The following is a 9,685-nucleotide window of genomic DNA, read 5'->3' on the forward strand; positions in this document are numbered from 1 at the left end:
GTGACAGGTCAGTGCATGTTCAACCTCCCTGAATGCAATAAAAAAGAAGCCTTAGGCTGGTAGAAGGCATAACTGATGCAGGCAGTGGGCTTTTTGAGTCAGTGCAGATTCTTAAGTGAGCCCTTTTCTACTCTAAGGAAAGGGTAGCCCAGTTACTTTGTCTATCACCCACAAGCTGCGTCACATGGGGACAGCTCTGGCACACCCAAGCTCACCATTTACCACCTCAAAGCTCAGTAACTGGTAAAGCAAAGGAGGTCTGGACCCTTCTACCTGCCCCACTTTACTGAATAGCTCCCACCACAAGACAGGTCAGACACAGCTGCTATCACCCCCATAAGCAAGACACCCCCCTTGACCAAGAAGCAACTATTTACAATTTAAGTGAATATAGAAGTATTTTATTGAACATTCAAACTTCATTAAGACATGTGCAATATGGCAAATTTTACTGGGTTTAACCCTAACTAAGACAATAGTATGATTGCTTGCTTGCTGGGGCTTAGCAACAGGGTCCAGATCACACTTACCACTAATTAAATACTTTATTGAATAAATACATATGAAACAAAAATGCATTTTAATGCTCTTATAAAAGTTTAGAGATTTTGAAAGGCCTTTCCAATTCAATCTGAAGTGTAAGTACATACAATAAAGGAAGGTAGGCTAGTTTAACATAATTGGCTGACTTTATACAGCACTTATATCTTTTAGTCCATAAGTAAATTATTAAATGATAAAGAACATCTAATACAACCACTTCTATGGAACTAGGAAATAAATTTCTAATAAAGAAAAAATTTACAGACCCCATGACTTTCCACCCAACCCCAACAGTCTAACCCTAAAGTGGATAAAGCCAACGGCTTTCCCCACAAGAGCTCACGACAAAAAGTCGCTTCGCTTATCAAAAATCTGTATTTCTGATCCGTTATGAGCATTGAGACAAGATTCAATATATCCCCAAAGAAAGAAGCACAATGCACGTTGTGAATCGCCTATTCAGCAACAGCGAGCACTGCATTCAAAACCACCTCATCCCAGGGATTAAATGAGATCAGCCACATTCATCGGCATCTCCTCCACTGTAGTATTGTAGAAAGTCTCAATGTCTCGCAGGATCCTCTTGTCCTCTTCAGTGACAAAGTTTATAGCCACACCTTTTCTGCCAAAACGACCACCTCGGCCAATTCTGCACAAAAAAAAGCACATTTACACACAAGTTAACTACTCTAATCCGCTCCAAACCTTCACAAGGTCCATTCATTAACTGCTGCTCTTTTATCTGCCACTGGCCAGCTTATGCTGTATTTACAGGACTAGCTGCTACCAAAGTCTTGTCTGGTCAGGAAAAACCAGCAGTTAGTGCCAAGAGTACAGAAGAAGTGTCCATCCTATGGAGTAGCAGAGCAGAAAGGTTACTCTTCTGGCTGCAAAGTAAGATCTTTAACAGTTGGTGCTGTGGTATGAAGTCCTAGCTCGGTCTCCCTCCCCTCTGTTAAACTAGCAGACCCGTACCACACAAATCCAAGCCCAAGCACATGGCATACAAAAGATGAGCTATTGTTCAAAAATCAGACTGTTCCTAAAGTAATCCAATTATACCCAGTAACTTGAGAATTTTGATTCAATGTAACTGTTTCCAGTGGGAAAACTTAGGGTTTGGTTTTTTTAAAACAAAAATCCAAGCTCAGCATTTTTGTGTAAGCCCAAGTCAGTCACTAATGCATCACAGTATAGTTACACCCACCATCAGTTCTACCTTCCTGCAGACTGCACAATAAAGCATCTAGTCAGCAAGAGCTAAATACACAAAAATGGCTCCCAAAACTTAGCGAATAATCATGACAAAAGAAATATATAAATACCGACTCGCTCTTTTATTCAAACTGTGCCGCTTACGAATCCACGTCCTAAATTACGTCAACGCCGTTTCTGAGCACCATCTTGTGTCATCAACTGCTGCTATCGACTCCTGTATTTTTTTACATCAAGTAACAAAGCACAGTTTACTTAATTTAGGGACAGTCACTAGAAGCAGTTAACTAAACCTAGGGAAATAAAACTCAAATTGCTACCAGAAGACACACACCACAGAGGAAAGAATCCCACTGTAAAGAGGAGCTACCAAGACCAGACAAGGCACACAAAACATGGACAGCTGACCTCCAGAAGTGAAGGCAGTCCTATACAACTGTGTGCTAATATTAAGGTCTAGTCACTGAGCAGCAGCAGCAACTGAAGATTAGCTAGGACCTGCAGTCCAAGCTAACGCTGCTGTCAAGATGTTAATGCCTGTCATGGCATTTGTGATCATACTCCACAACCTACATGGCAAAAAGGCAGTTCAGTAGTGGCAATTTCCCCAGACCTCAGCAGTGAATGCTTGATTAGCCATCACTGAACTCACACATCTAAGTTTTCCCACTGCTTTCTTTTATTGACCAAAAGTTCTGCTCCTCCCTCACTTCAGAACCACAGCTGTGCAAGTCAGGGCTTTTTTTAAAGCAAAACCACAAGTAGTTTTGTTTCCTGCTGGCTTTATTTCCTGCTGGCTTTTTAGCAGTTTGTATGAATGGATGCATAACACCTCCTGTTATCAGTTAAGGACTAAAGGGAAAAAACAGGTGAGGTTCTGTGTGGATTTCTGCAGAGGACATGACACTTAGTGTAGCACACCAACTAGAGGACAGAGCCAACTAACCTGTGAATGTAGTTTTCACGATTGGTCGGCAGGTCATAATTTATAACCAGTGAAACTTGCTGCACATCAATGCCACGAGCCTGAAAAGCAATACAGAGTCTTTAACACAAGCCACAGGCTTTAGATTAAATTATTTATCCCATGCTTCTGTTGACCACAAGGTTAGTGATGAACTACAACTGTGTAGTCCATAGTGGAGCGTAGTCTTTACTCTTCCAAGAAGCTCCAAGCAGTTCAGGCTACAAGAACCTTCACTGAATTATGAAGCTTTTGGCACCAGGATTAAACAGCAATGTGTTCAGTGTAAGATAATACTCACCAGCAAGTCAGTGGTGATCAGGACACGGCTTGATCCTGACCTAAATTCCCTCATGATAACATCCCGCTCCTTCTGGTCCATGTCACCATGCTGTAGAGTTTAAAAGTTATAATTACTACAGTTCCAATACTCCAGACAGGAACATCCTTTAAAAAACAAAGTGATGTATGAAACCCAGCGTCCCTACCTGCCGTGGGGACAAAGCAGGTAGGGATAGAAGGAAGCATTTTTCTTTAAGCAGGGGGAACGATAATACAGCACTGCACAGCTATATTATAACTTTCCTGCTTTTCATTCAAATGTAGCTCATTATGATTTGGTTTTTGGTATGTACCCAGCATTTGAGAAGTTACATGGAAGTATCCAGTCTTACCAGAGCAGAAACTGTGAAGTCCCTGGCATGCATTTTCTCTGTAAGCCAGTCTACTTTTCTCCTTGTATTCAGGAAAATAACAGCCTGTGTAATAGTCAGGGTCTCATACAAATCACAGAGAGTATCCAGCTTCCACTCCTGAACAGGACAAAGGAGATCAGGAAATGCATCATGCCACCAGCAGTTCAGTGCATAGCAAGAATCCCAAACAAGGAATAAAACTCAAAAGCAACAACCAATTAAGCATGCTTTGCTGTGCAATTATATTCAGCATGACCTGAAAGGTTGGAGCAAGACATTAAGCAGAGTTTCTGCATCAACTGTTGCACCAAATCTTAAGACACAGGACACTGGACATTAAGAAAGAGGTCCACCCTAGTCATTTTTGATCCAGTGCATAGTTTTTCTTCTTCTTGCATGTACTCTACTAGCATTATTACAGAAACCAAAGCTCAGCCTTGGTTTCTGTAATTTTAGCACAGTGCTTTAACAAGAAGGTAAGAGAACTTAAACTTAACTCATCCAGCCAGAGCAAGTACAACTGATACCAACCTCTCTTTCAACATTAATGTAGAATTGCTTGATACCCTCCAGAGTCAGTTCTTCCTTCTTCACCAAAATACGTATGGGATCTCTCATGAACTTTTTGGTCACTTCCAACACATCCATTGGCATTGTAGCCGATAGCAACACAACCTAGAATGCATTACTCACTATTAGCATGTGCCTAGGACATGGTTTGATTTAGACAACTCAGCAGTTCTCAGCTACACTGTAACCAAATCTGCATCCATCAATTTAACCATGTAAGAGGGTTTTTTACCTGGATGTTTGTGCTTAATTTCTGAAAGATCTCATAAATTTGATCCTTAAATCCACGGCTCAACATTTCATCAGCTTCATCCAGAACAAACATTTTGATCCATTTAGGTGCTATTAAAAAAAGAAAGGAGTATCTCATCAGGTTTCAGAAACACACTAAATACTTTTATTAACGTCACTCTCCTTTTGGACTAAGCTTTCCAGTACAACTCTCTACAATGAGAGCAAGTGCATTACTCAAGCTCTTACTGGGTGTGAAATCTGTACTAGAAGTTTATTAATAGAAAATTAAATTCATACTTACAAAGGTAGCGTCTGTTTAACATATCAAACACACGCCCTGGAGTTCCGACCACAATGTGCGGAGCCTCAGCCTGAAGTTTTTGCATTTCATTACGAACATTTGTACCACCAATACAAGCATGGCATGTTGCTCCCATGTAGTCTCCAAGGGCCAAAATTACCTTCTGAATCTAAAATAAAACCCTTCCATTAGTAGTAGTTCCTGGTACATTAAAGATTAAGCCCTGTTATCATTGGTGCTTATGGACTTTGAAAGCTAACAGAGGATTATGCAGCTGTAACAGTTAGAAAAGCCAGTTGCTAATCATTTTGCCCAACTGCTTGTTACTGAAGATGTTCACTAGAAAGCTTAAGTCAGAGGGGCACTTCAGTTAAATTTTTGCCCTTACTAGTTGAACTAGCTAAAGTGACTACCATGCATCTGCTATGAAGTTAAAGAGCAGGGCCTCTAGAAGCAAACTCAAGTTTTGAACTGCTAAGGCCTGCATGTTAAGCACTTGCAGAAGGTTCATGAAAGCATACAAGTGCACTGCTATATGCCAGGCTTCAAAACAAGTCTCACCTCACCAATGTCTTCAGAGTAGAACAAAAGCTAAACATTCTGATCAGAGGTTCTTGTTCCACTGATCTGCCTTTTTAAAGGTTTCTTTCCTGTCTGATTTAGTATGTTTAGTTTTACCTTCAAGAGGAATCTTCACTATAGCACTGGCATCTCAGTATATTCTAGTTGAAAAAGACAGGAAGTTGTATATAATCTATTTCCTACTCTATTTTGAGTTCCATTCAACATTTCATCTTAAGACACCACATTACAGGATATTTAATTTTTAGGATTAATGTATATCAGTAAGTTTTGTTAAACACTCCCACTTAGTAAAACAGAATACCAAGCCTTGAAAGTGAAGTAGACATGCAACAACAGTCAGGAAAACATCACAAAAATACAACAATGTGACCACATGCGCACTGCAGTTTTCATGTTGCACAACTGCACGCAAGTTCAAATAGCTTCCAAAAAGTACGTTTTGTTTCCACTCAGAACACTGTGCTTTAGTAACATTATCTTGTATTTTGTTTTTCTGCTGAAGATGCTCCCTCAGAACTATACACAGCAGAGCAGCTGGCTCCTGCAACCCTGCCCCAGCACACCCTCCACGTGCATCAACTCAACTTTTCAAGCAGGCAGAGAACTTGTGGGACAGAAGCCACTTTATATCCCCCATTACTCAACACAAAAAGGGTTCTGAATGGATATTAGTTACAGCCCCTTAAGAAGTCTGTTTATTGTCTCAGTTGTGAAACCTGAAACCTATGCAACACACAAGCAGCTTTTTTTTTTTTTAACTACACTATCAATACCTGTTGAGCCAGTTCTCTGGTAGGGGCCAATACTAGTGCTTGGGTCTCCTTGAGATCAATCTCCAACTGCTGCAGGATGGAAATAGCAAATGTGGCTGTCTTGCCAGTACCTGACTGAGCTTGAGCAATCACATCATACCCTAAAAAAAGTAGGATACACATTTACTGCTCCCACACAGGTCATTCATATTTAGTTTTATTTTATTCCCTTTGAAATAAGTGATCAGTAGTAAGAGTTCTCTCCATTTCAGGTCAGTCCCGAAAGATGGTGTACCATCACATCACTTGTTCAACAAGGATTAAAAATAGGTATCAACGCACACTAATAAAACAGTGTATGCATTTTATAACACTTTCCTAATCATCCGATGTTGGTATCAACAAATGAGTCACCTGCATACCTTTGATGCATGGAATAATAGCTCTCTGCTGAATAGCCGAAGGCTTCTCAAAACCATAAGCATAAATGCCCCTTAGAAGGGATTCTTTTAAATTCATATCATCAAAATTGTCAACAATCTCATTCCAATTGCTCTGTAACAAAGAAAAAACAGAAAATATTAAATCAAACACCTATCTCCATCAGTGACTAAATTCTCAAGTCAGTTCACATGTGCTCACCTCAATGACACCATCGGGGTCCATTCCCTCTGGGCCGCCATGGTCTCTGTCACCAAATAGAACAAGCTGTTAGCACAGTAGCAACTAACATGCAGAAGTGAGTTAACTTGGCTGCCAAAACCCGTGACAGATCATTCTAGCAGGTGCTCTGACATTTTGCCAATGGAGAAACTCCTACCCTCTCCCCACTGGCTTGGGTGCCACTAAACCAGAGCCCTCAGCTCTCAATGTGACACAAGATCATCCAAGCCTTCGAGCCACAGCGAGGCTCACAGTGAAGAACAACCACCCAGAAAAATACGGCTCAATCGCGGGTAAACAGCCTTGCCTATTAAAAAAAGGCTAGCCGGCAAGACAACGACCGCATGCCCCAGCGTACAGCGCCCCCCGCACGGAAGGCATCTGTTTAAGGCGGGGCTCTGCGCGCAGGGGCCCGCAGTTGTGGGGAGGGAGCTGGGCAATGGCTGCCGCTGCGCACTCCAAGCTGGCTCAGCTGCAGCGCCTTGGCGTGAGGCGGGGGGGCGGCGGCGGGGGGGGGGGGGGGCGGGCGGACTCCCGGCTGCGCTGCGGTTCCCCCCACCCGGCCCCGCCTCAGCGCCGGGCAACTCTCGCGAGAGCTCCACCCCTGGGATTGCGCAAATGGGCCGCTGCGCGCAGGCGGAGGAAGGCGCCGGGCGATCGCCCAGGGGGCCGCGCCCCTCCCCCCTCCCCGAAAAAATGGTCTCGCCCTCAGCCGGGCCCGCAAACCCGGGGCGAACCAACGGCGGAAGGCGGGTGGGGGGAGGGGAGCCGGGCGGGGAGGAAAAAGAGCCTTTATTAAAAAAAAATCCTTAACAAGGCGCTCCCTCACTTCAGTTACAACTCAGCTCAGTGGGTACGATGAAATTAAAAACAGCCCTTTTTCAGGGGCGGGGGATGCTAAGAAAACCAACAACGAAAAAGCGAACCCCAAGGAATGGTATTAAACCCCCACTGAAACTCGAGTAAGGGGAGAGACGGGACCGAAGCGTCTAGAACCGCGAGGCGCCGGGGCACCAGGCGCTGTCTAACCGCAGCGCCGAGCCGCCCTCAGAGCGCTGTCTCGAGCGCACAGGCACCCTCACACACGCAACCTCGCTACTTTCCCTCTCCCTGGCCGCTTCCGCCCAACCCATCGAGGCCCTTACGAAGAACGGGCCCGGGGCCTCCGCACGCCGCGCCATACCTGCTATAATCCGCGGAGCCGCCTGACATGTTCCGAACACCAGCTCTGTCCTCAACTGAAAAGGCAAACCCTCCGCGGCGCCTGCTTTATATACCCGCCCCGCTGCCGGACTCGTTTTGCTCTGCTCTGCGCATGGATCTACACCTCACGCCACGGGGAAAAAAGCATGAATCCCCGTGGACTGAGCTCCCTTCCCAAGAGATTCTCGTCACCCCACAGTTTGAGATACTCCGAAGGGGGTTCCTGAGCCACTAGAGGCCACGAGGTCAGCGGAACATGGAACTACTTTTTTCCTCAGAGCGCGGAAGGATATTGCACCATTGACTGCGTGACGGTTCCTCGCTCCTTCCTCCCGCTCTGCCCCCGCCCCCGCGCTTGTTCCTGCGCACGGGGTTTCCCGCTCCGGCCCCTGCTGCAGCGCGGGGGAGGGGGAGCGCGGCGGGGGCGGGAAGGGGAAGGGGTGAGGGCGGCCCGGGCCTGGCGGGGCGCGGGGGCAGGCAGCTGGGCTGAGAAGGGCACTGAGCAGGCCATGCGGCAGCAGCTGGGGCGGGCAGAGCGGCTCCCTGTCATGGCTGCGTTTCCCCCTCCATGTCGGTTATTTTTAAAGCCCCGGTGCTCTAAAAAAAAAAAGGCAGGGGTTGACAGAGGAGAGCGGCTTCCTCGGACGGGGGGAGGCGGCGGGGCCGGGCTCCTGGGCCGCGGGGTCGGCCTCCTCCGCTCCCCACACAGAAATGGCTCCCTACTCCTCCCTGCTTGGCAAAACACACCCTGAATTCTCCCTCCTCGCCTTCTGGTGAGGGGCAGGAAGGGGCTAAGCCCGGGCTGGTTAGCGGGGTTGCAGCGCTGGGTGACAGGGAGCGGCGGCCGGAGGGGCCGTGAGGTGAGGGGGGAAGACGGTGCCGCCTGAGGGCTCCCCGCAGCCCCGGCCCCGCTCAGCCCCGGCCCGCAAAAGCACGGGGTGGGTTTGTGTGGAAGCCGGCATCGCGGTGAACGGGGCTGGCCGGGCCGGTGGTGGGCAGGGGCGGGCGCGGACGGCGGTGCTCCGTCCGCCCGGGTTTGAGGCAGCAGCTAGCTGAATCATGCAAATCTGTCACGGGGTGTTAAAGGTGGATAATTTCTAAAGGGGATGAAGACGTATTTGGAGAGTATTTGTAGGAGATAGGCAGGGTGGTCCTCGGGGAGCTACTGAAAACGCGGTGCTGTAATATGCTGCATTTCGTAGTGTAGCAATGTCCGCGAAAAAATCTGTCAAGACTGATTTAAAGGTTAGTGCAGTCCAAAGTAAAGCAGTAAGGAAGATGTTACCTTGCAAACCGATTCAATGAAATGATCGGTGATCATGCCCATTGCTTTCATACTGTGGTAGAAAAAAATATCGATCATTTTAATGCTCTTCTCAGATTTTACAATAATCTGTTCATCAATATTTCTTATGTAGGCAAATAATATAAATCGTAAGCAATAATTTTGCTAACTTTAATGGGTTTATATGTGTCACTTCTCAAAGTTGTTTCCATAGTGATTATATATGAACAAATGGAGGCAGTGCTTGAAAAACTCGACCCTTTACTTGTCTAGAATATTGTAAATTGTCTAGAACCATCTAGAATATCTGTAAAGGGAATCTCTAAGAGACTAAATGTACACTAGCTCTTCCTATGGTAGCATCTGCTGGGGCAGTATTATCTGTAGAAATAGTGCAACACTTATCGATATCCCAGCTAAACTATATAAATGCAGGTTCTCTGTCGGCCCACCCTAATGCTCTCAAGTTTTGTCCACCCATGCTGGGTAGAAAATATTGAGGATGCTGCTTGTATTTGCGATTTAGACAGCCCCGCAACAATAAATGGAAGCCTTTTTAAATGAATGATAGCAGTTTGTGTGGACCCATAAACCTCTGGTTGTAAAAGAAACAGGATGGACTGAAGAAAGAACATGAACACAGGTTCGGGCTGGCACAGTTGGATTTTCCATTAA

The 9,685-nt window shown here is 45.8% G+C and overlaps 1 protein-coding gene and 3 non-coding genes across 6 annotated transcripts; all 4 read right to left on the reverse strand.

Moving 5' to 3' along the window:
• Positions 1-385: 385 nt before the first annotated feature.
• Positions 386-7,861, reverse strand: EIF4A2 (eukaryotic translation initiation factor 4A2). Of its 3 annotated transcripts, none has more exons than XR_012776430.1 (12): positions 7,706-7,861; positions 6,502-6,547; positions 6,282-6,414; positions 5,881-6,020; positions 4,523-4,691; positions 4,220-4,329; positions 3,949-4,092; positions 3,397-3,534; positions 3,024-3,113; positions 2,705-2,784; positions 1,869-1,975; positions 1,051-1,192 (listed from the first exon to the last, which is right to left on the reverse strand). XR_012776430.1 is itself a non-coding variant. In XM_075506968.1 (11 exons), exons 1-11 carry the CDS (start codon positions 7,732-7,734, stop codon positions 1,048-1,050), a joined length of 1,224 nt encoding a protein of 407 aa, XP_075363083.1. In that variant the 5' UTR covers positions 7,735-7,861; the 3' UTR covers positions 386-1,047. The 3 variants fall into 3 exon arrangements, 1 of the variants encoding a protein (XP_075363083.1); XR_012776431.1 differs by having other exon boundaries at positions 1,052-1,192; positions 1,873-1,975; XM_075506968.1 differs by lacking the exon at positions 1,869-1,975 and having other exon boundaries at positions 386-1,192.
• LOC142413307 (small nucleolar RNA SNORA63) lies at positions 3,187-3,313 on the reverse strand. Its single transcript, XR_012776769.1, has one exon. It is a non-coding gene; the product is annotated as a small nucleolar RNA SNORA63 (small nucleolar RNA).
• Positions 3,715-3,895, reverse strand: LOC142413256 (small nucleolar RNA SNORA81). The gene has a single exon (XR_012776720.1). It is a non-coding gene; the product is annotated as a small nucleolar RNA SNORA81 (small nucleolar RNA).
• On the reverse strand, positions 6,098-6,167 carry LOC142413258 (small nucleolar RNA SNORD2). Its single transcript, XR_012776722.1, has one exon. It is a non-coding gene; the product is annotated as a small nucleolar RNA SNORD2 (small nucleolar RNA).
• Positions 7,862-9,685: the final 1,824 nt, after the last annotated feature.

The sequence above is a fragment of the Mycteria americana genome, chromosome 7, assembly GCF_035582795.1.
Source record: "Mycteria americana isolate JAX WOST 10 ecotype Jacksonville Zoo and Gardens chromosome 7, USCA_MyAme_1.0, whole genome shotgun sequence".
Lineage (NCBI taxonomy): Eukaryota > Metazoa > Chordata > Aves > Ciconiiformes > Ciconiidae > Mycteria > Mycteria americana.

What these genes read in the sequence shown, in the direction of transcription:
- EIF4A2 (XM_075506968.1), bottom strand. Translation starts at nt 7,734, where the DNA reads ATGTCAGGCGGCTCCGCGGATTATAGCAG. An exon ending in ACATTAATGTTGAAAGAGAG is followed by an intron (nt 3,535 to 3,948) that starts GTTGGTATCAGT and finishes TGTCCTGTTCAG; the next exon opens with GAGTGGAAGCTGGATACTCT. An exon ending in ACTTCACAGTTTCTGCTCTG is followed by an intron (nt 3,114 to 3,396) that starts GTAAGACTGGAT and finishes TAAACTCTACAG; the next exon opens with CATGGTGACATGGACCAGAA.